Here is a 25,602-nt window from a genome sequence, read left to right as displayed (position 1 = left end):
CCCTCGGCCCTCGGGACCTTAATCAAATATACCAACATATCCCAAAATACAATACGAACTTAGTTGAGGCTTCAAACCATGCCAAACAATGCAGAAATTACGAATCGCGCATCGAATCGAGTTATGAGTTTTTAAATCTTTCAACTTCTATATTTTGCGCCGAAACGTATCAAATCAATTCCGATTGATCTCAAATTTTGTACACAAGTCATAAATAACATAACAGATCTATGAAAATTTTCAGAACTGAATTCCGACTCCGATATCAAAAAATCAACTCCCCGGTTAAACTTCCCAAAAATTCAACTTTCGCCATTTCAAGCCTAATTCCTCTACCGACCTCCAAATAATTTTCCTGATACGCTCCTATGTCCAAAATTACCATACAGAGCTATTAAAATTATCAAAAATCTATTCCGGGGTCGTTTACACATAAGTCAACATCCTATCAACTATTTCAACTTAAGCTTCCAACATGAAATTCATTCTTCCAAGCTAACTCCGAAATACCTTAAAACCAAAACCGATAATTCACACAAGTCATAATACCTCGTAGGAAGTTATTCAATACTTCAAATAGTTGAAAGGGGCGTAAATGCTCAAAATGACCGGTCGGGTCGTTAAAATTTTTGCAGTATTGCAACGAGCAAAATATTTTTGAAGATCGCACTGCTATTCATCACAACTGGGGGAATACTACACACACCGCCAATGAAGCCAGAAGGTTATGCTCCTGTGAAAAATGGTCCATCTATCACATGCCGTGCTCACATGCCCTGAAGTGCTTTCAACATACAGGTTTCGCGACAACTAGGTACGTTGATAAAGAATATAGAGTTGCTGCATACTTAAACACCTACAGTGGACAGTTGCAGCCAGTGGGTGCTGAGCATTATTGGCTGCCGAAACCATTTAAAATGGTGTGTAACAAGGAGTATTTGCGTCAACGACAAGTGCAAAAAATAACGCGTATACGGAACCAAATGGATGTTGGTGATAATGTTTTAGTATATGAAATATATATTACTAATGTACGTGTTAGCTAAAAAAATTTAATGGTCTTACCATGGTCTCGGCGGGCTCCTGAATATAATCATCCGTCTCAGGCGTGCCGGTATCGTACAAAGTGGCCTCCGTGACGGGCGAGGATGATGTCTTTTAAAAAAAATAAAAACGCTTTAGATATTGATGACTAATCAATGAGATAAAAATAAATATAAATAATAGTAATACAAACAAACATGCGCCTGTGAAAGATCCTCAGCATCCCTTAACGGATATACTATAGCGCGGTACATATGTGCGCTATACCTTCCCGTCCATTTAAGTTCAAATAAAGCGAGGTTATTAACCGCGCTATACCTTAACGGATAAACGTGCCGTTAAGGTATAACGTAATAAATAACCACACTATACATATTATGGTGCCTTTTTTTTATATGTTATGATTGTTTGAGTCCAAAAGAACCATACTTTGGTTCTGGAATCGTCATCAAAGGCCCAACCACAAATGGAAGAGCAAAGACAACACGTGTTTGTCTTTCAAGGTTGAAAGACACCTCACAATTAACCATAAAGCAGCTTTTATTTACTATAAAGTACCCTTGGTCGTACCAAAGGCTTTCACTTATTATATAGGTAAGGTCTAGTTTAGACCAATCTCAAAACAAAAGGGACTATTCTTGTAATTTTCTCCAAATAGGTGGCATAAACTGAAGTTTAGCAAATAAGTTGAAGTCAATTTGGCACCATTTGTCTTCTGCAGCATTCATAACCTATAGCTCAAACCCTAACCATTCAACTTTATCATATCACTCCAGCGAACGACGATGTCTCACTTCGGCAGAACAGGCCCTCCGGACATCAAAGATACCTTCTCTCTTCTCGTTCTCAACGTTACTTTCCGTAATTACCCCTTTCTCTTTCTCTATATTTACCAATTAGCAAATTTATTTTTCTTTTGTTGCAAAGTTGTTGAATTTGATACTCTTCCTCAATTGCTGTTACTGTTTGCTTGTACAGGTACCACCGCTGATGACTTGTTTCCTTTATTCGATAAGTATGGAAAAGTCGTCGATGTCTTTATCCCTAGAGACCGAAGGTTCTTACTTTTTCTATTTAACCTTTTTCTTGTAATATGTACTGTTTTCTTTGGGTCACCGAGTAAACTTTTGTTATGGGTTGTTGTCTTTTTTTATCACCGTTTTGCTTCCATCCTATTTGGTTATATCATAATAGTCTCAATTAATATGACCCACCTTTTATTTTAGGACGATCTAAAATGTCTGACATCATTAAACTAATAATATCATCCTATACTTTTTTGCAACTTTGATGAGTTCAAATTCATTTGCTTTGCCACTTGAGAATTTAAATTCATTATATATTTTGATTTTGCACCGGGTGTCCGAGTCTCTTTGAGCCCGATTAATCCCGGGGGTGCACAGGCCCTCGGCAAGGAGTTTCCCGCAATTGTGCACCCTCGGCAAGGAGTTTCCCGCAAGTGCACCACGGTTAATTCAGGTTTTACCCAGTCCGATGGCCCTCAGAAATTGTTTGCACCCAGTGGGTTTCGAACTTGAGGCCTTGAAAGGGAGCAAACCCCAAGGCTCAAGTCAATTGCCACCAGGCCAACCCCTGAGGGTTTTCATTATATATATTCTATGTCAAACGAACTTTTCAAACATTATCCTGAAATTCTATTTTACTACCATTAATATAATACATAAGTCAAATTAATATTTTAAACTCTGTTATTTGTTTGGTGCTTTAGGACTGGAGATTCTAGGGGTTTTGCATTTGTACGCTACAAGTATCAGGATGAGGCTCAAAAGGCAGTGGAAAAGCTTGATGGTAAATGAAGTGATTTCTAACATTTAAATTAAGTTATTAGTCCTCCAATATTTTTCTGAATATTACAATTTGGGTGGTAGCCTTATATTGCTGTTAATCACACTATTATTTGGCCACAGGAAGAGTTGTAGATGGTCGAGAAATAATGGTTCAATTTGCAAAGTACGGCCCAAATGCTGAGAGAATGTAAGTTTTATTTGATGCAAATATTTATTAAGTTGTGAGCTTGCGTTGTTGAAAGTTGTGATTTTCACTCTTGTATATTTAGGTGCATTTTTTATCCTATAAATTGGGCTGTAATAACCATTTGCTTGTGACAATAAAACTATGTCTAATGGAGGCTAGGATTGTTTTTATGATCAGTGACAAAGGTAGAATTTTGGAGCCTGTACAAAATACAAGAGGAAGGTCAAGAAGCCACAGTCCTAGATCAAGGTAAGAGCTTATTTACTTAGTTCTTCCACTTAAAGCCCTGTTGTGAACATCGAGATTCCCATTGGAATATAATTGTTTGTGTTAATGTGATCCTAATCATTGAGCTCTGTTGATTAGTCATACAAATGTTGGGAATATTTCCTATAGGAAATTTCGTTGGAGTTTGTGATCATGTGTTCTTTCTACCTAAGGAGCAATGTTTTTAAAAGCGAAAAGCGAAAAGGAAGTGACAAGGTCCATGGTACTTGCAGCGAAAATCCAGAAGTGAAGCACAGAATTTATGTATTTATTTTTCGTTGATGCACGACGTTTATGGAAAAGCAGAAAATGGCATATATGAATTTAGTGTAGTAAAAATCAAATTACAATCATTGTTACCTTTCTCGAAAAAAATAAATCAAATTACAATTAAAATAACTAATTTCACCATCAAATATGCAATATTTCCAAAATTAATCCAACTCCTCCAAGTTGAGATTCATAAAATGCTTGCTTTTCTTTTAGATCACTTTGCGCGTCATTATTTGAAGCGCACACTTCTCTCGAGCACACGGCTTCCTTGAAGCGATAACCCTTTGCTTGTCAATGCGATGAAGCAATGACTTTTAATAACAATGGTCAAGAGAAAAAATCTTAAAGGTTCTCAACGAACACTAAACAGGTTAACACTGTCTTTTGTTGGGGGTGAGAAGAGAGCTGGTGAGCGAAGGGGAGACAAAAGGAGTAGAGTTTTCCCTTATCTGGTAAATAAGTATAAGACTAGTGGATGTTATAGTAGATGGTTTGATAGCCATCCAGTCTTTTTTTCTCTTTGTTTCAACTCTTTCAAAATTGGACTGAAATAAGGAAGGTTTATCTATTTTTTTACTTAATTTCTGCGAGTGCTAATCAACTAGGGGTAGAATATAAAATATCTCTAGCCATATAGAAATGAACAATCAAGGTCCTCTTTCTTGGGCCTACCCTCCTCTTTGTGGAATTAAATATAGTTTAAGGCATTCAGAGATTTAGATTTATTTTTCCCAATTGCATAACATTATACTGTTGGCAAAAATTTCATATGCTCAGATTTACAAATTTTGGTTTCCAACTGATTTTGACGTCAAGAGAGTTATCAGAATTTTTCTTCGTGTAACTAGAATGTTGAGGTTTAGAACGATCCTTTAGAATCATGCTGCAGGATTTACTAGTTGAAAATTCTACTGCCTGCTTGAGAGATGCTATTTTGGGTCTCATGACCGTTTGCAATCAAAACATGTGAAAAATGCTGTTGAATTGGTTTTCTTGAAATTCCCTGTCCTTTCCAGCCTTAATGAAATGTAGATGATCTGGAGTAGGGAAATGGAAGGGAAATGGTGATGTTTAGCCCTAAGTTGCTCTGACACGGGTGCGGGTGTCCGACACGGGTGCGGATCTAGAGGTCGGATCCTTTGAGATGGAAATTTTTAGATTCGGGGATACGAATCCTAGAACCGACACGAGTGCGGGGATCCGGCTAAAAATAATTCAAAAATAAAAATATCTCTACATTATGAGAAATTTTATGGAATACTTACCTATAACTTGTAAAGTGTGGATTTTTATTCTCAAGTTGTAGGCGCGATTTCTTGATTTTCTTCCATTCTCATATTCTCCTACAAGTTACACAAAGTATATTAAAACATAATAAATATCATATAATTACATAAGTAAAAGAGTTGGATATATAATGATAAAGAAAACTGAAAACATACCTTTTAGGCTTTTACTGTTTTTGTCGAAGAACATGACCTTGACAAGAACATAGAGAATAAAAGATGTAAATATCATTTAACAATTAGCATTTCTCTGACAAGTCACAAATTATGAAGAGTTAGCCATTCTCATTAAGTCAATCAAAATAAGTATGAACACCAAAAAGGCAAAAATAAACTACAAGTCTACAATTGCAATCACCATTCGAGCATTCCCATATAAAGTTACATTAACATTGAACTATATAGACTAACAAAAAGTAGGAGAGGATAACTACTAAGTTTTAACAATTGAACAATAACATTTAGCATTCTTCCTCAATATTTTCAAGATCAATTTCTTGCACATCTTCAATCTCCTCTTCAAATATGACTCCTTCTAGTTGAGGTTCATCGATTGATAAGTCAAGTAGATCATTGGTGGCTTCATCAACATCAAAACGATCTCCACCTAAAGCACAATTAAAATAAAAATGATTTAAAAAATAAAAAAAATACTAAAGGAAATATAAATTCAAGAAAACATAAACTATAGACATACCCACATCCCAATACTTGCTCTTGGGCCACTTGTATATGTTTCTTTTTGACGAGAAAGCAAGCGAAGATTGTAGTGCACAAAAACTAGATCTTCGGCTCTAAAAGTCTCTAACTTGTTTCTTTTGATACTATGGATCAACGAATAGGTGCTCCAATTCCTTTCGCAACAAGAAGAAGAAGCCGGTTGTGAAAGCAATTTGTACGCCAAGCTTTGCAAAAGTGGAGCGTTTACACCATGGTTAGCCCACCAAGATAGAGGCTCCTCATACATCATAGCCTCAACCACATGAGGCTCATTAAAGAAACCACTACCACTTGCGAATGCTCCATACTCTAAAGACGCTTGTTTTAGATCATTTGAATCTTTAAAGTATCTTTGAAAGCATTTAACTCTATTTAAGGAGATCTCTCTATCCTCATTTGGAGCAAGCCTTCGAACCCCATTGCCTTCCCCTTTAAGCCATGATTCATGGTAGTATTTTGGTACCTAAGAATGTGCCATACAATGTAAAGGGGTGTTGCTCTTATTCCACCTAACAACAAGAATTTCTTGAATTGTATAAAAAAAGTCTGATTGCCCGACAATAAGATCCTTTCCCTCTTGTTCAAAGATAATTGCTTTCACTTTTTCGATCATTGTATCCCACATATCATAAACAAGATGCAACTTTGGAGCATCAAGATCGGCACTTCTAAGCATAGACACAATTGGTTCGGTAAACTTTAAAAAGTACTCAATCTTATCCCACCATTCGTCATTCATTACAAGGGATTTAATTTCACGCGTTTTAGCTTAAATCACTTTATCTCCCTTATAGTTTCTCCAATCATCATCCATTACCATTCTTTCCAAAGATGCTTTCACTTGATGAACACGACTAGTCATGACAACATGAGATGCAAATCTCGTTTCGGCAACTTTCAATAAAGACAACGCTGGATGCTTTTTGAAAAAGAGCATGAGCCATATCATGATTCAACACAAAATTTTTCAAGCTACTAACTTCATCAATCAAATCTAAAATCCATTTTATAAATTGAGTTGATTTTTCGGAAGGTTGGCACATGCTTTTTAGTGCAAGGTTCAAACAATGAACAACACATGGTGTCCGAAATATATGTGGATAAGTTTGCTCAACCGTAGAACCGGCAAGCTTCATATTACTTGCATTATCGGTGATAACTTGAACAACATTACTTGCACCAACTTCCTCAATTGATTTAATGAACAAATTAGCTATATATTCTCCACCCTTCACAACGCCACTTGAATTGATTGATTTTAAAAATATTGGACCACTACTAGAAGCCGCCATTATGTTTATCAATGGTCGCCTCTTAATATCCGACCATCCATCGGAACAAATAGACAATCCTTTTCTCTTCCATGCATCCTTAATAGGTTGCAATTTTCTATCAATATGAGCTTTTTCTTGAGCTAAAATGATAGTTCTTAACCTATTGTACGTTGGCGGAACATAACCGGGTAAAGAAGTCTTTGCCAAAAACTCTGAATACTTTCTAAAATAAGGAGACTTGGCAAAATTAAAAGATAAATCTGAAGCGTAGAACATGCGGGCTACCATTTTGTCGGCGATGTTTCTATTCTCAATGCCGAACGACTTCTCTAGAGCTCCAACGTTTGAACCTTTTCTTTTTTTAAAATGCGATAAATCCGACCCTTCAGGAAGCGATACGTAATCCGACTTTTTCCTCGCATCAAGTTGTACAGATGCTTTTTTATTTTCAGCTTCTTCATGTTCTTGCTTCAAAGCTTCACAAACTTCTTTGCTTATCTCTTTACATATTTGAACACCTTGACCAGAGATTTTTAACAAATGGACTTTGACTTTAGAATATGATCCCGTAACTCTTTTGTTACAATAGTTACATGACCATATTCTATTTCCACCACCATTTGGAGTAAGTGAAAGAACTTTGACATGGTTCCAAAGAGGTTTATCATCAAAGTCGGAGCCTACACTTTTTATTGGCCTTAACAAACCTTTCCCCTTTTGATTTGCTGTTAAGGAGGTAGAAGAAGACATTTTTAAGAGCTAAATAAAATGGTAAAGAAGAAGATGAAGATGCAGCAAAATGGAATGGACTTTGGAGGCAGTAGGCGTTTGGAATGGTAAACAAGATGAAGGCAACAGGCGTTTGGACTTTTGAGGGACTTTGTTTGGTGAGAAAATACTTTTGAAAGGAATTAGTAGCCTTATAGGTCACTTTTGTACTTTTGGGGGGAAAACCAACGGTGGGGGAACAACTAAATAAACATTTATTAAATAGACTAATGCTAATGTGATTTATAGACTAACGCATACACTAACACATATAGACTAACGTATATACTAACATTAAATAGACATTTATTAATGTGATAAATGTGATTTATTTAAGAATAATATCATCGTAGTGCTGTATGCCTTATTAATAGATAACTAGATAAATCTATATTTTAGCCCTAATCAAATATATAATTTATGTGATTAAACTTTGTGCAATTCGTTATATCAAAACTTATACTATTAAATGAGATTTTTACCCACTTGATTTTATAGGAAGAACAAACAATCTAACAAGAAGAGTTTTCTACTCTATTCGATTAATGTAATTTGTCGGAAAGCTATATAACCTTAACCATTAATAATTAATTATATTTCAAGTATTTCGATAGCTCGATATTAATTGGCGGTCCTAATCAAATATACTATAAGAATACAAATAATTCATATTCACTTTAACTAATATAAATGAAGTGTTCTTAAATGCTCTAATTCTTGATTTGGTTTCTAAAATTTGCGATTATTCTTCTTTGACATTTTTCTAAATTATTTTAGTTCATTCTCAAATCATGTGATTTATAATTACCCTTACAATATGTGTCACAACATAGCATATAATGGAGAACAAAGGGTTCAATTTTATTATGTACAATTTATAAATTTTTCTAGGCTTCGCGCGATCATATTCTGTCAAAAAAATAATATGCTAATTAATAGAGAAAAAATATTTATAAATAGTATTATTAGGTTAATTAATAGAATTTGTTTATTTAGAGTAAATACTTGTTTGTAATATATATGAAGTTTACTCACATAAAAAAATGTGTGCCTTTAAAGCATAAAAAAAGAAAATTTAGTTTACAATTAAATAATTGTTTATTATTTTGATTAAAACTCTAATTATTTTGGTACAACTAAAACTCTAATTTTTATAAACTTAAAACTTTTGAATATAATATTTGTAATATTTATCTCATAAACTAACGTGGAAAAATATTATAATATATGTATCAATTAACAAACTAGTTCTCCTAATTAGTTCCTAGGTCTTCTTCTTCAATCGTTCTTCTCTGCGCCGTTCTTCTCTGCGCCTTTCTTCAGTCCTTCTTAATCATCTTCCCCAACAAAACCTTCTCCATGTCTCTGGTTTTTTCCAGTACAACACACCCATTCGAGCCCTTCCCAATATGCCTCAGTCCAGTAGTCCACCCATCAACAGCTTCTCTGCCCTAAAAAAAACACAGAGCTCTTGATTTCAGAAACTTGCAGCATGGAAACTCAAAGATTGACCAAGACAAAAAGCTTCAAAGGAGACAAAAGAACTAGTATAAATTACTACATAGCAGCGAAATTGAAGGTATTTCGTTTCCCATCTCTTCAAATCTTTACTTAGGGAAATCAATTTCCCCAAATTTTTGGTCAACGCACCCGATCTAGTTTGACCGGATCCGACACAAATCCCACACCCTTACCCGTGTCAGTGTCGTGTCGACACCGGTACGGTACCGAAATTGCCATGTCCGAGCAATTTAGGTTTAGCCTACGTTCCCATAGATTTTTCAGTTGACAAACCTGACTAGTTGGATTCTTTTAAAAATTCTTTTTTTTCGGAGACAGTTTTCCGAATTCTAAGTAAAATTTTTCTCCCCCCTCAGCTGTTGTACATGGAACTTGCCCTTCCTAATAAATTGGCAGTTTTGTTATTGATTGAGTTGATAATGACTTTACTTGGCCTTCATGCTTTCAATTCCTCTTTGCAGTATGTAGCAACCATCTCAATATGTTAAGCTGAGAGGGGGAAATATGGAAATTAGTAACGTTGTTATCTTACTTCCTGCCATTAATGTTCATGATAATGAATAATGTCGTTATTTTACTTGCTTTCTGTGATTAATCTTTTTATTTTCAATATTAAATGGTAGAAAACATTTGCATTTAATTAATTTAAGCAATCTAGACTGCAAACCCTGCAAAACGACTGACCTACTACCTGGCTGGATATTATAATTTCAAAACCTATTATGGTGTGGAATGTGGTGATCCCATCAAGGTATGACTAATTCGAGCTTTTGTGGAAGTGGAACATATTTGGGTGTTAGAATGGCTACTGGTGTTAAAATGAATACTTTCTTAACTCTTCCTTGTCTTCCCATCGTTGATATTCTTCTGCTATCACCCATTTTCTCTCCAAAATAAGGTGGAAGTGTTCAAATAATCTTGCTTCCCCTTTAATGTGCTACTTGAGTTAAATGATTTACATTTTGCTTTGAGCTGTTGAAGAGTTGTATCCACAATCTGAAGTTCACCTTCTTTTATTTTTCATCTTAGGCATCGTGATCATTATAGGGACAAGGATTCTAAAAGGAGAAGCCGAAGTAGAAGTAGGGACAGATATGACCGTGATAGGTACCGTGGGAGAGACAAGGATTACCGTCGTCGGAGCAGAAGCCGCAGCCCAGATTACCGCAAAGATCGCGAGAGAGGTAAATATGATGAGGAGAGGCGCAGCCGAAGCCGGTCTCATAGAAGGTAGAAATTTTTCTATTCTTATTTTGCTTCTTCTTCTTCTCTCTCTTCCCCCCATGGAAAACTATTTTCAGAAGTGTTGTCTAACGTGTCATTTTACATCAAGTGTGTCCCCTGCTCGCCGTAGCCTCAGTCCTCGGAGGAGCCCTTCTCCACGTAGAACAACCCCTTCTAGGGATGCTAGTCCAGATGGACGTAATCACAAAGACCGGTCTCCAACTCCAAAGAGTGTCTCACCGCGGGGTAGACGTGGTGGTTCTCGCAGCCCCTTGCCGCATTCTGATGCTGATGTGAGTTGTGGCTGTCATACATTGGTTTATTACGGTATAAATGTGATGAAAAAGCATTATTTGCTTTTGTAGGATTAAGGAGCAAAGGAGAAGGCCACGAATGTAATCTGGTTTAGGTCGCTGTTGCGTATCAAGAGTACATTCCCAAATGAAGGATCCTTTCATCTATTTTCTGCTTGCTAGAACTGATTGGCCCGACTTATTTATAAGGTTTAACTCCTTTTTGTTGTACTTGATCATATCAGAAGTTTGATGTTACCTCTGATTCTGGTATTATGGATTGGTATTGTGATATTAAGATATCTACTGTTGGTTTATAATTACTGCTTTGGTGGAATTTCTTTTTGGCTTTATTTGATTTCTTATTTCTTTTCTTATTCATAGTATACTTGCATGGAATATTGTGATAGTATACCTTGATGATGGAAATTATTGGCCTTCTATAGTTGGGTCCCTGAAAAATCAATGTGGCTGAATTGCAAGATGATACAGCAGCTGTTGATGCTGTTATATTTGCTGTTGGTTGTAATTTTGTTGCTGGTCACAAACTACCATTTCTTCGCTGAATGGCAAGGAGATGCTGCAGCTGTAGATGCTGTTTTAACTTGGCTGATTATAATTTGTTGCTGGTGACATACTACTATTTGTTGGTTGAGTGGCAAGCATATGCAGCAGCTGTTGATGCTGTTTTAGCTTTGCTGTTGTAATTTTGTTGCTGGTGACAAATTATCGGGTTCTATACAAATGTTCAGGATGCTCATGATCGGTAAGGATCAAAACTCCTGAATAACTGAAGTCATACTAGGTTTATGCCTTTTGCCTGCCAGTCGTTTTGTTTTTCTGTGCCTTTGGCCTGCCAGTCATTTTTTTATCTTTCTTTATATGAAAGAAATCCACATGTTCAAGTGTAGCTATTGAAGTTGATTCCAGGTCGATATTTTGTTATACCGAGTAGAAATTTCAATGTGACCAAATCAATGAGTTCAGATGTAGTGATTGTTTGATCTTAAACGTTGCACTGATTTGATTTCTCATTTTTACCCTTATCAAAATAAATAAATAATGAATCGCGCAATCTGTTAATACTAGGTTCTAGTATCTTTATTTGCTTTATGGTGTTAAATGTTCTTCAGGTACATAGCATAGCACCTATAGTTAAGCTAATGATAGTTGCACTATGTTACAGCGCATGAGTTCATGCCCGTGAAGTTCTAGCTGATCTCTGTAGATCTTTTGTTGCTGTTAGCTGATAGCCTATCGAACTGATGCTGCTTTTTGGTGTTGATGGTCTGCTTGATGTGTTCAGTTGGACCCTCTGCATGTTGTTCATGCTCCTTCTGCAGGAGCTTAAGTTGTGTGTTTATGTTGTGCTGAGTCACCTCAGATATACACCATCTGCGTCTCTTATTGGTTATTTTTTAGTGGAACATGTGCACATTGCCGATTTGGAGATCTGATGGTTTCCTGTGAGAATGTTAATCTTATCAAAACTTAACCTTCTTTTACTCCGTCTGCTAGTGGCTTGATGCATGTATCTCATTATCTTCATATTGGCAAGTGTGTATAGAAATCACAGTAGAATGTACCAATGGCATTTAGAGGTGGAATTAGGGCTTTTGATCTCCTTTTAAGTGAGGTTATGGGATAGCGGCTAGGGTATTTCATTACAATAGTCGAGTGTGATACCCTTTGTCAATTAGGGTTCTAATATGGTGGTGTTTTAGAACTCTGGTTGATTGATGTAGTGGGGTAAATTACTGTGTTAGGGTACTCTCTCCCTAGGAATTTGTGCTCTTCCATAGGGCTTCGGAATGGTATGTGCTTACCATATTGGACAAGTACTCTTTGCTAGATGGCTATGGATTTGACTAGCTTGATGAGCAAGTTTGGGAAGGTAACATGATACTGCTTTGGGAGCATTTGATTTTTCCTGTTACGGGGAATACTTTGCAGGATTGGCTCTTTCTGTTTGGCTAATAAGGCAGTAATATGTTCAAAAGCAAAGTTGTTGATGGCCATGTCATATATATTTGCCTTCCTGTTGCCGTTGATAAAAGTTTTACGTTGCTCTACGAAGAATAATCCTTCAATTTCATTCTGTATTGACGAACCAATGGAGATTCTTGCCAAGGCTTCTGTCAGCTTTCCACGCCATGGAGAGTTGACATTTATTATTCTTTTCTTCAGTCCTTTTAAAACAAATTGTGATCGGATGATAATAGACATTTACAAGCAATTGAACAATTCTCCTTACAGAATTGTTACTAAATATTTAGTTCACATTTGGTGTTTACAGAAAACCAGTAATGCATATATCTGCACATCTATTTATCGCTTATCTGTCTCTGGTTAATTGATATTTATCTAATGATTATAGCACCTGGTTGGGTGTAAGCACCTGCAAGTAGTTAGATAATTTATCAAGATCTGCCGACAGTTTGTAGTACTCAAAAACCGCAATTTGTTCTGCACAGTGCACGCCGTTTTTTCCCTTCAAAACTAATGCACAGAAATGTGCCCCTCCAATTCCAGCGCCACTCTCGTATTCCAAAGACATGTTTTCTAGTTTGACAGGCATGTCATTTGGCCGATTTTCAGTAAATCTTAAGATGCCTGGAAATGGCCCGGACCTCAAAATTAGAATGGTTAGTGGTAGATACTACTCCCAAAGGGACTAAATAATAATCAATGTATAGTTCTTCCATGATTTTACGTATAAAAAGTATAATCCACATAGTTTGTCGAATTTAACCATACAATATGAAGCAGCTTTACTTGTTAGAAATTTACGAATCTTTTAAACTAAAGAAACAATTGAGATACACATTTCCAAATCCATTTCCCTCGTTCATATCTATTTATACTATATTAAAAGCACAAAAACCTTTAGCGAAATGTTGTTCGCCTTTTATATACTTTAAAAATAGATTTTACATTGGACAAAATTATAATTTTAATTATTTCCCTAATATTTAGGACTTCTAAATCAAATAAAATTTTAGTTATTAAACTTTTCCTTATTTGGACTAGGTAAGAAGTCCTAATATCTAGGTTTTAAAATGAGTAGTATTATCTTTCCATGTTTAGTATTTGTGGAAGTTGTAAAAATATGTAGGACGATAAAATATAATACCAACCAATTTGTATGGTGTATAAAAGGTGCAAATTTTAAACGTAGAATAATGGCAAAAACTTTAAAAAGTTATCCTTTTTTCCAAATCAATTAAAGTTTGTTTGTCTAATCATTACTTTGAAATATGTAAGAAATTTTAAATAGGAAGTAAAAATCAATTATTATTTTAAATATATAATATAAGTTATTTATTTACTTAGAAAAAAATATAACAAACTGTAATGTGCTAATTTTATAAAAATAATGGTTAATATACTTAAGAAAGTTATCCCCTTTTCAAAATTACTTAAAGTTTTATCTATTTTCTTATTTGAACTATGTAAAAGATCTTAATATAGGATTTTAAAATTATTTAATATATTAATTATCTAATATAATTTATTTATTTATTTAAAAATGTAATATAATTATAATTCTTTACATATTAACTTTGAACTATATATATGAACCATAATACATCTGCATATCAAATTTGGGCTACTTTTCACCCAAATAATATTTTTTTTACATGATTTTTGAAAACTACATTTACCAATTAGAACAAGCAACTATATATTTAAAAATATAAAAGATATAAAGAGATAGGGAGAAAGAGAGATCATAAAGGTAATTGGCAAGAGTCAATAACACTAGTTATTCTGCAAACACAAAGATTCAATAGTGAAATATGATCATATTAGTTTTTTTAAACCTTTTGAACATGTAATTCATAGTGGATAAAATTATAACTATAGTTAGATATTTATATCATGAGATGACCTTTAAGAATTTGAATCAATAAAAAATGTATTATTTTTGTTAATATTGATAATAAGTAATTAAGTCTCTAAATTATACAACTAATTAGCAAAAGAATCCAATTCAATTATTTTCTAAATTCATGAAAAATAAATTTTCAATTTGACAAACTCTTAATTAGGGTACATAAAGTTATTTTTATAGAAAGAACATTAGTACTAAAACTAATCAACCAATAAAGCAAATCCAGTTATAATATAGTATTAAGAGTCTAATTGGTAAAATGTAAACTTGAAGCAATAAATATGAAATAACAAATGACAAGATGTATTCTATTTGAGTTGTCATAAATTATTTTTTTCTTTTTTCGCATTTGTTCCAGCAAATAATAGGTCTCTATATTTAGTTTCTAATTATTTATTATAAAATATTAACTAAACATTACTCATTTTTAGACTTTAGATTATCACGTATCAAATTTTAAGAGCTATAAGCTAAACTTCTCATTCCCGAATCTCTAAAAGATCAAAAAATTAAATTTTTTAATTTATTTTATTTGTCAAATCTTCGAAGAATAACAATAATAATATTTTGTGTTATTTATTTTCAGCATTAAGTCAATAAAATATCAACAATTTTCATAAAATATTCCCAGAAAAGTCCTCAAAATCACAATAAGGATTTGCGGACGATAGCATGACATGATTATTTCCTTTATTGAGCTAGCTAAATAGAGTCGACATTCATCATTTTTAGGAACTTATAAATTTTTTTTAAAATTTTTAATTTATAACTCTAACAAATTATATGATAATATCTAAGTGATTTTTAAACTTATTTACTTATTAATATGGGTACACGCGCAAAACGCATATTCTAAGACTAATACTATATTAAAAGCATGAAACCCCTTAATAAAATATTATCATCTTTTTTTACCCTTCAAAAAAATATTTCACACTAGACAAAATTATAATTTAATTTTACTTTCCTAATATTTAGGAATTTAATTCAAGTAAAATTTTAATTATTAATTTTTTTCTTGTTTGAAAAAGTAATTAACACCAAAAAAAAAAGAAAAATCTCAAGTTGACACCTAAATTGGAGAAATCAAAGTAGGAAACTAAATATTGTGCACCTAGAACTCTAATAGGTTTAGGAGTCTTCATTATGAGTATAAGCGAATTGGATTTTCAATATTTTTCTTTTATGAAAAAAATATCCTTTGAATTTTAGCGGGTAACTTCCCTTCCTTCTCCAAGGAAGTTAAACAAAGGAGGAACAAAAGGCCTTTCACAATATTAATTATAATAACAATCATCCAGAATTAAAAATTGCACTTTCTATAAGCTTTGATTTTTATTTATAAGGTAAATAAGTAATTTTAATTTATACATTATATTTAAAGATTATTACATTTAAATTTTATAATAATCGCTAGGCTATACGTGGCACGTACTCTATAACTAGTCTCAAAAAAAAGCTCTATTCATTATAATTGAACCCATTCATATGTTTCCTTTTATCGTCCATTAAATGAAATAGTGAATCAATTAATGTTTTTGCCTTTGAATTAAGTAACACTTCTGTTTTTGAGATCTTGAAGTTATATTTTCCTTAAGGTGTGAATTAAGAGAAATGAATCTTGAGAAAATCGTCCCAATGGTTTCTTCAACTTAAACGGTTTACATACTTTTTATAGATAAACTTCGTGAAAAATAACTATCTCCATGTGTTGTAAATATAGCAGAGACTAAAATTGTTCTATTTTGGTAAAGTTAAGGGACCGAAACTGCTTGTGGGTATAGTATTAAGACTAATGTATATCAATCCTAAAACATAAGGGACTATTCGTGTCCTTTTCTCCAAATATGAGGCATAAACTGAATTTAAGCAAACAAGTCAAGGCCAATTTGGTACAAACAGACTACATTATCTTCTCCAACCCGATACCAAGCCCTAACACCATTCTACCTTATTATCAGTCATTCACTCCGGCTAACGGCGATGTCTCACTTCGGAAGAACAGGCCCTCCGGACATCAAAGATACCTTCTCTCTGCTCGTTCTCAACGTTACTTTCCGTAATTACCCCCTTCTTCCCTTTATTTACCAATTAGCAATTTTTTTTTTTCTTGTGTTGCAAAGTTGTTGAATCTAATATTACTCAATCATTGTTTGCTTGTACAGGTACCACTGCTGATGACTTGTTTCCTCTTTTCGATAAGTATGGAAAAGTTGTCGATGTCTTTATCCCTAGAGACCGAAGGTCCTTACTTTTTCTATTTTACCTTTGCTTGTATATGTATTTTCTTTGGGTCATTGAGCAAACCGGTATCTTTGTTATGTGTTTGTTGTCTTTATTTATTTATTTATTTATTTATTTCTTTATTACCGTGGTATTCTTTTCTCCATCCTACTTCTTGGTTATATGGTATGTCTCAATTAAATGTTAGACATCATTAAACTAATTATATCATCCTATACTTTACTTACAACTTTGATGAGCTCAAATTCATTTACATTGGAACTTTCGAAAATTCAAATTCATCTGATAATTGATATATTCTCTGTCAAACTAACTTTTCAAACATTATCCTGAAATTTTAATTTAACTACCATTAATATAATACATAAGTCAAATTAATATTTTAAACTGTTATTTCTTCCTATCCGCCTACGCCTTGGTGAACAGCTTTACCGGGTACCTGTACTGTTAGGTGGGAGGATGCAGGTATCGTTTTGGATAGTCGGAGGTGCGCGCAACTTGGCTCGAACACTATCGTCATAGAAAAAATATTATAAGTTCAGCGTGTAGTTGGTACCATCATATAAATATTGAAGTGAAATAGCGAGGAAATGATTTCTCCTCTTCAAGGTGTTACTTCTGATAGTTTTACATTACTTATGAGCTGAGACCTACAGATGATGTCTTGGTGTTATCTTGGTATGGAGATAGACAAAGATGTAGTGGTGTCTCTATTATTTGACATGTACAATGTTTATTTGGTGCTTTAGGACTGGAGATTCTAGAGGTTTTGCATTTGTGCGCTACAAGTATCAGGATGAGGCTCAAAAGGCAGTGGAAAAGCTCGATGGTAAGTGAAGTGATCACTAATATGTAAATTAAGTTATTTAGTCCTTCAAACTTTTTGTAGATATTACGTTTTGGGTGTAGTCTTATGTTGCTCTTGATCACACCAATATTTGGGCACAGGAAGAGTTGTAGATGGTCGAGAAATAATGGTTCGATTTGCAAAGTACGGCCCAAATGCCGAGAGAATGTAAGTTTTATTTGATGCAAATATTCAGTAAGTTGCAGAGCTTCCTTGTTTAAAGTTGTGGTTTTTATTCTTCTATATTTAGGTGCATCTTACCCTATAAATTGAGTTGTAATAACCTTTTGTTTTGTGGCAATAAAACTATGTCTAATAGAGACTAGGATTCTTTTTCTTATCAGTGACAAAGGTAGAATTTTGGAGCCTGTAAATAGGACAGGAGGAAGGTCAAGAAGCCGTAGTCCTAGATCAAGGTAAGAGCTTAATTATTTAATTGTGTCCACTTAAAGTCCTATCGTGGACATTTGGATTTCAATTGGAATATAATTGTTTGTGTTAATGCGATCCTGATCATTGAGCTCTATTGATTACTCATAATCAAACTTTGGGGATATTTCCTATAAGAATTTCATGGGAATTTGTGATCATGTGTTCTTTCTACGTCAAGAGCAATGTTTTTACTAGCGAAAAGTGAAAAGAAGCAGCAAGGTCCATGTGACTTGAAGTGAAAAGCGAGAAGTGAGGCGCACAACTTCTTTGAAATGAAGCACGCAATTTATTTATTTATGTTTCTTTGAAGCGCGCAATCTATGGAAAAGAAAAAATGTCATACATGAATTTAGTATCATAACAATTAATTACAATTAGAATAACTAATTTTAGCACCAATACATAATATTTCCAAAATATATCCAACTCCTCCAAATTGAGATTCAAAAAATCGTTGTTTTCTTTTATATTAATTTGCGCTTCATTATTTGAAGTGCACACCTCTTAAAGCACGCGGCTTCCTTGAAGCGATAACCCTCCATCATGATGAAGTGATGGCTTTTAATAACAATGATTAAGAGAAGCGATCTTAAAGGTTCTCAAAGAATACTAAACAGGTTAACACTGTCTTTAGTTGGAGGTGAAAAGAGAGCTGGTGGTGGTAGGGGAAACAATAGAGTAGAGTTTTGTCCTTATCTGGTAAGTATAAGACTACTAGAAGTTAAAACTGTAAAGGGTTTGATAGCCCTCCCTAGTTCTCTCTCTTTTTTTAAAATTATTTATCCCAACACTTTCAAAAATGCACTGAAATTAAGAGTTTATCTATTTATTTCACACTAGTCTTAGGGTACGCGCTTTGCACGTGTTCCCATGTTAATAAGTATAAACTTTTTAAAAATTATATAAATATTATTGTTAAATAATGTATTTTAAGTTTATAAAACAAAAATTAAGAGAAGAAGTTTAAGCGCCTAAAACTTATGAATATCGATATTATACAAGCTAGCTCAATAAAGAATGAAATCATGTATGAAAACATCCTTGGATGCCTTATTGTAATTTTAACTGTATTTGGGAGCCTGGAAAAAGTAGAACGATATGTTAACTTGTATTCACATTGTTAACTTGGATATTTTAAAGCACTTCTATAAGAAAACAACTTAACAATGCAAACTTCTATATTGTTATAAACCTGTATTTTATGTGAATGTAAAGAGTATATTTTTTAAAATATCTTATGAAAATCACTGTTGTTTCGTTGATCTGTATTAAATTCAAAATGACCACACTTTGTTTAAGCATGAAATTTGAAAAATTAAATTTTGTTAAATATTTTTTCCTTTATACTTTTGTCAACTCTTCAAAGATTCTTGCCAAATAAAATGAATTAAAAATTTGATACTTTTGGTCTTTTAGAAATTTTGAGAATGAAGAGGTTAACCCTATAACTCATAGAAAAATAAGTATAATGTATAATTGACAATGATAAAGTCTAAAATGACTAATGTTAAACTAATATTATACGATAACTAACTTGATATGTAATGCACTACAAGCCGTCAATAACTAAGGAACTAAAACACAAAAGAAATAAATTAATGAGCCACATTTGATAAGAACTTTTAATTTACATTAATAAATTCACAAACAACAAAGAGATTGCAGAAAAGAATACAAAAGGACAAAATCATAAGAAACGAACATTCCAAATATAATGGTACACGTATATTTGTTGGTGCAAAAACTTGGACAGAAATAATTTTCAAGTACTAAGATATACCTTTTTATTAATTAATTGTTATTGTTTAAGTGTTTTCATGTCGAAATAATAGATCATAAAAAAAGGACTTTAGGTAAGTAAAATTTTACTCGATTTTAAATTTTTGCATATTAGTAGTTTTACTTGGTTCAAATAAGGAAAGATTTAATAACTAAAATTTTAGTTGATTCAAAGTTCTAAATGTTAGAAAATTAATTAGACAATTATTACTAAATATTAGGAACATAATCAAATGACTAATATAATATAGATATAGATTATTCTGTAAGCACTAATCAACTAGGAGTAGAATATCAAAATACTCCAACCTTATGGAAGTGAACATACTAGTTCCTCTCACTCCTCTTCGTGGAATTAAACATAGTTTAAGGCATTCAGAGATTTAGATTTTTTTGCCAATTTCTCTTAACATTATACTATCGACAAACATTTCCGTTGCTCAGATTTACAAATTTTGATTTTTAACTGATTGATGTCAAAAGAATTATCAGAATTTTTCTTTTGGTAACCAGAGTGTGGAGGTTTAAAACGATCCTTTAAAATCAGGCTGCAGGATTTACTAGTAGAAAATTCTACTGCCTGCTTGAGAGATGCTATTTTGGGTCTCATGATTCTTTGCAATCAAAACATGTGAAAACTGCTATGCAATTGATTTTCGTGAAATTCCCTGTCCTTTTCCGCCCTTAATAAAATGTGGATGATCTGGAGTAGGGAATGGAAGGGAGATGGTGATGCTTCCGTAGCTTTTCAGTTGACAAACCTAACTAGTTGAATGATCTTTTTCTTGAAAAAAATTTGGTGACTGTTTTCTGAATTTTAGGTAAAATTATCCTCCTTCATCAGCTGTTGTACATGGAATTTTCCCTTAATAAATCGGCAGCTTTGTTAAGCTTTCCTTTTTTGGGGAAGATTTTTTCCTCTTGTTGAGTTGAATGATTGAATTGATAATGACTTTATTTTGGCCTTCATGCTTTCAATTCGTCTTTGTAGTATGTACCAGCCATCTCGGTAAGAGAGGGAAGTATGGAAATCAGTAAAGTTGTTATCTTTCTTCCTGTCATTAATATTTATGATAATAAATAATGTTGTGGTATATACTTGCTTCCTGCCGTTAATGTTTTTTTTACGATCTACACTGCAAACACTACAAAATATGTGAGTCAAAATATCTGAGTAGGATTGCGAAATCATGTTTCATTTTGATTAGATGGTGATTCCTTTATATGTTCAGCATCATCACCTACTACCTGGCTGGATACTAATATCGGTTATCTGCTTGGGATTGTGTTCAGAACAACCTATAACTTCAAAACCTATTATGGGTGTGGAATGTGGTGATCCCATCAAGGCATAGTTAAAATTTGAGCTTTTGTGGATAAACATAATTGGGTTTTAGAATGGATACTGGTGTTAAAATGAATACTCTCTTACCTCTTTCTTGTTCTCCATTTGTTGATATTCTTCTGCTATCACCTATGACCTCTCCAAAACAAGGTGGAAGTGTTCACATAATCTTGCTTCCCACTTTTGTGTGGTACTTGAGTTAAATGATTGACATTTTTCTGAGCTAAAAGAGGTTGTAGGGGGCGGTATTTCACAATCTGAACTTCACCTTCTTTTATTTGTTTATTTATCTTAGGCATCGAGATCATTATAGGGACAAGGATTCTAAAAGGAGAAGCCGAAGTAGAAGTGGGGGGAGGTATGACCGTGATCGGTACCGTGGAAGAGACAAAGATTACCGTCAGCGGAGCAGAAGCCGCAGCCGCAGCCCGGATTATCACAAAGCTCGTGGAAGGGGTAAATATGATGAAGAGAGGCGCAGCCGAAGTCGGTCTCATGGAAGGTAGATTTTTTATAATTAAATATTTTGTTTCTTATCTCTCTCTTCCCCAGGGAAAGCAATCTCATAAGCTTTGTCTGACGTGTTATTTTACATTTAAGTGCCTCTCCTGTTCGTCGTAGCCCCAGTCCTCGGAGGAGCCCTTCTCCACGCAGAACAACCCCTTCTAGGGATGCTAGTCCAGATGGTCGTAATCGCAAGGAGCGGTCTCCAACTCCCAAGAGTGTCTCACCGCGTGGTAGACGTGCTGGTTCTCGCAGCCCCTTGCCATGTTCTGATGCTGATGTAAGTTGTGGCTGTCGTACATTGTTTTATTATAGTATAAATGTGATGAGAAAACATCATTTGCTTTTGTAGGATTAAGTAGCAAAGGAGGAGGCCACAATTGTCATCTGGCTTTGGTCAATGCTGCGTATCAAGAGGACATTCCCAAATGAAGGACCTTTCATCTATTTTCTGCTTGCTAGAACTGATTGGCCTGACTTATTTATAAGGTTTAACTCTTTTTGTTGTACTTGATCCATACCAGAACTTTGATGTTACCTCTGCATACTGGTATTATGGATTGGTGTTCTGATATTGAGATATCTATTGTTGGTTTATAATTACTGCTTTTGTGGATTTTCTGTTTGGCTTTATTTGATTTCTTATTGCTTTTCTTATTCAAAGTGTACTGCATATATTGTAGTAGTATACCTTGTGGTAATTTACTTATGATGAAAATTATTGGCCTTCTATAGCTGGGTCCGTGAAAAGTCAATGTGGCTGAATAGCAAGATGATGCAGTAGCTGTTGATGCTGTTTTATTTGCTGTTGGTTGTAATTTTGTTGCTGGTCACAAACTACTGTTTCTTAGCTCAATGGCAAGAAGATGCAGCAGCTGTCGATGCTGTTTTAACTTGGCTGTTTATAATTTGTTGCTGGTGATATACTACTGTTTGTTGGTTAAATGGTAAGCAAAGGCAGTAGCTGTTGATGCTGTTTTAGCTTTGCTGTTGTAGTTTTGTTGCTGGTGACAAATTATCGTTTTCTATACAAATGTTCAGGATGCTCATGATCAGTAAGGATAAGAAACTCCTGAATTTCTGAAGTCACGCTAGGTTTATGCCCTTGGCCTGACAGTCATTTCCTTTTTCTGCCTTAACTTCATATTTTGCCCTGAGAAGGTGTTAGCTATGATCATCTTAAAGATGAAAAAACCACATTTGTATATTGAAGTTGAATGCAGGTCAAGATTTTGTTATGTTGAGTAGAGATATCAATATTGGACTGAATCAATGAGTTCAGGCGTAGTGATTGTTTGACCGTAAACATCGAGCTGCTACGATTTTTTCATCTTATGCTTATCAAAGTAAATAAAATAAATAATGAATTTCCCAATCTGTTAATACTTGGTTCTAGTATCTTTTATGTGCTCTATGGTGTTAAAAATGTTCTTCAAGTACATAGCGTAGCTCCTATAATTAAGCTAATGATAGTTGCACTATGTTACAGCGCATGAGTTCATGCTTATATGCATGACATTCTAGCTGATCCCTGTAGATCTTTTGTTGCTGTTAGCTGATAGCCTATCAAATTGATGCTGCTTTTTGGTGTTGATGGTCTGCTTAATGTGTTCATTTGGATCCTCTGGATGCTGTTCATGCACCTTCTGCAGGAGCTAAGTTGTGTGTTTATGTTGCGCTGGGTGACCTAGTCTCCTAGTGGTTACTTTTTTAATGGAACATGTGCACGTTGCCAACAGTGAGAATGCTAATTTATCAAACCTAACCTTTGACTCCACCTGCACTTTGCTGGATACACTGAACTCACCTTTCTTGTTATCTTCATATTGGCACTTGTGTTAGAAATCACTGTAGAACTTTCCAGTGGCATATAGAGGTGCCTTTTTTGGCGAGGTTATGTGATAGCGGCTAGGGTATTTTTCATTACTGTAGTCGGGTGTGATACCATCTCTATTAGGGTTCCAATATGATGGTGTACTAGATCTCTAGTTGATTCGGTTTGTGGGATATTACTGTGTTATGGTGCTGTCTCACCGGGAATTTGTGCCCTTTCATAGGGTTTCTGAACCGCATGTGCTTAATTAATTGCTTACCATATTGGACGAATACATTTTTACTAGATGGCTATGGATTTGACTAAGCTTGATGAGGATGTTGGAAAAGGTATCAAGATGTTGCTTAGGGAGCTTTCGGATTTTCCTGTTGCCCGATACTTAGCAGGGTCGGCTCTTTATGTTTGGTTAATGAGGCTGTGATGAGAGTTCAAAAGCAAAGTGGGTGATGGGCCTGTTATTTTTCTTTTACCTTACCTGTTGCAATTGGCAAACTTCCATGTTGCAGCAGAAAGAATAATCCTTCAATTTCATTCCATATTGACGAACCAATGGACATTCCTGCCAAGACCACTGTCAGCTTTGTGGACGATGGAGAGTGGACATTTTGTTATTCTTTCTTCAATCTTTTTAAAATAAAATTGTGATCCAACGGCATTTACTAGAACTCGCCAATGGAACAATTGTCCATATAAAATGTACAAATGATGTTTGTTATAAACCAATAGATATATGATATATGTTTGCACATATTTTATCACGTAACCATGGGTAATTTATATATATTCTTTTCTTATTAAATCACCTGGTAATTTATAGTAGATATGCGTTCGTGCAAACATTGGTAAGTATTTACCAAATCTGTTTGACTAGCCGACAGTTTGTAATACTGAAGATTAACCACATATTGCGCTGCATACTAGTTCACCTCCTAACTGCTCAAGCACAGAAAAGTATCAGTCTTCCCTTCAATAATTGTGTAATGTATTTACATAATAAGTACTGATTTTTACACTAATGTTTAAGAAGCAAAAGAGAAAAGGTACAATGAACTTCAACCCTCGCTCTCTTAGTGTTCCGTTAGCTGGAAAAACAAGAAAAAAGCTGGAGAGGAAAAATAATGAGCAGCATTTGAATTCATAACCTCGAAAAGGCGTTGCACATATTTTTCGGAGGCCGAAGAGGCTGTGCATAAAAACAAAACTACTTATTAGGAAAAAAAATATATGCGCAGAAGCCACGAACCCCAAATATAAAGGCAGACAGTATATTAGCACATGACTATATGTTAACTAGTAGCAGAGATTAGAAAGTAATGGTGTCTCAGATCGAGTTGGTCTAGAACTGAGGTTGGGGCCTTTTGTCCAACTACATGGTTCAGTTGTATTTGTACATATTTCATTGGTATTTACTTTCATGGATAATGAGACATTAACTCATCGACTCCAAAGTCTTTCTACTTCACAAGTTGAGAATTAAATGCCAATGACTTGTAATGATATTCACCATAATATAAACTCTACCCAACACACGAGTTCATTACAAACCAAATCAAACAACCTAATTTCATTCTTTAGCCATGATGATGGTTCCTATAATATTTTCTTTCCTTCAGTATATCTTTTCACAGTTACTTTTGCTTCCACTGAAGAAGCAAATGCTCTCCTAAAGTGGAAAGCAACTTTCCAAAACCAGAATAATTCCTTATTGGCTTCATGGACACTAAGTGCCAAGAATTCTTCTAGCATTAGAGTGGCAAGTTCTGATGCATGCAAGGGCTGGTATACATGGAGTTATATGCGCTAATGGAAGGGTAAACAGGTTGAATATTACGAATGCTAGTGTCATTCGCACACTCAATGATTTTCCATTTTCATCTCTCCCTTTTCTTGAATATGCTAATCTTAGCATGAACCAACTCTCTGACACCATCCGACCTGAAATAGGAAAGCTCACTAATCTTGTCTATCTTGACTTGTCCTTCAATCAGATTGCAGGAATAATCCCATCGCAAATCGGCTTTGAATCTTAATCATTAAGCGTTTGTTTTTTTGTAATT

The 25,602-nt window shown here is 34.3% G+C and overlaps 2 protein-coding genes across 9 annotated transcripts; both read left to right on the top strand.

Annotated features, from left to right (window-relative positions):
* The first annotated feature begins 1,663 nt into the window (after positions 1-1,663).
* On the top strand, positions 1,664-12,932 carry LOC107808980 (serine/arginine-rich splicing factor SC35). 3 transcript variants are annotated; one of them, XR_001653300.2, is made up of 10 exons: positions 1,664-1,905; positions 2,023-2,101; positions 2,774-2,853; positions 2,973-3,039; positions 3,217-3,288; positions 10,178-10,378; positions 10,482-10,665; positions 10,738-10,875; positions 11,112-11,431; positions 11,852-12,932. XR_001653300.2 is itself a non-coding variant. In XM_016633550.2 (8 exons), exons 1-8 carry the CDS (start codon positions 1,830-1,832, stop codon positions 10,741-10,743), a joined length of 765 nt encoding a protein of 254 aa, XP_016489036.1. In that variant the 5' UTR covers positions 1,664-1,829; the 3' UTR covers positions 10,744-11,017. The 3 variants fall into 3 exon arrangements, 1 of the variants encoding a protein (XP_016489036.1); XR_001653301.2 differs by having other exon boundaries at positions 11,050-11,431; XM_016633550.2 differs by lacking the exons at positions 11,112-11,431; positions 11,852-12,932 and having other exon boundaries at positions 10,738-11,017.
* A 3,518-nt stretch (positions 12,933-16,450) lies between these two features.
* On the top strand, positions 16,451-24,308 carry LOC107808979 (uncharacterized). 6 transcript variants are annotated; one of them, XR_001653298.2, is made up of 10 exons: positions 16,452-16,619; positions 16,726-16,804; positions 17,554-17,633; positions 17,753-17,819; positions 17,996-18,067; positions 21,503-21,709; positions 21,808-21,991; positions 22,064-22,200; positions 22,447-22,658; positions 23,832-24,308. XR_001653298.2 is itself a non-coding variant. In XM_016633549.2 (8 exons), exons 1-8 carry the CDS (start codon positions 16,544-16,546, stop codon positions 22,067-22,069), a joined length of 750 nt encoding a protein of 249 aa, XP_016489035.2. In that variant the 5' UTR covers positions 16,451-16,543; the 3' UTR covers positions 22,070-22,314. The 6 variants fall into 6 exon arrangements, 2 of the variants coding, with proteins under 2 accessions (XP_016489035.2, XP_016489034.2); XR_001653297.2 differs by lacking the exon at positions 23,832-24,308 and adding an exon at positions 22,753-22,796; XR_001653299.2 differs by lacking the exon at positions 22,447-22,658.
* Positions 24,309-25,602: the final 1,294 nt, after the last annotated feature.

Source organism: Nicotiana tabacum, chromosome 12 (assembly GCF_000715075.1).
Source record: "Nicotiana tabacum cultivar K326 chromosome 12, ASM71507v2, whole genome shotgun sequence".
NCBI classification, from domain to species: domain Eukaryota; kingdom Viridiplantae; phylum Streptophyta; class Magnoliopsida; order Solanales; family Solanaceae; genus Nicotiana; species Nicotiana tabacum.
Note: the sequence above shows the minus strand (reverse complement) of the source record. Positions and strands in the feature narration are given on the sequence as shown.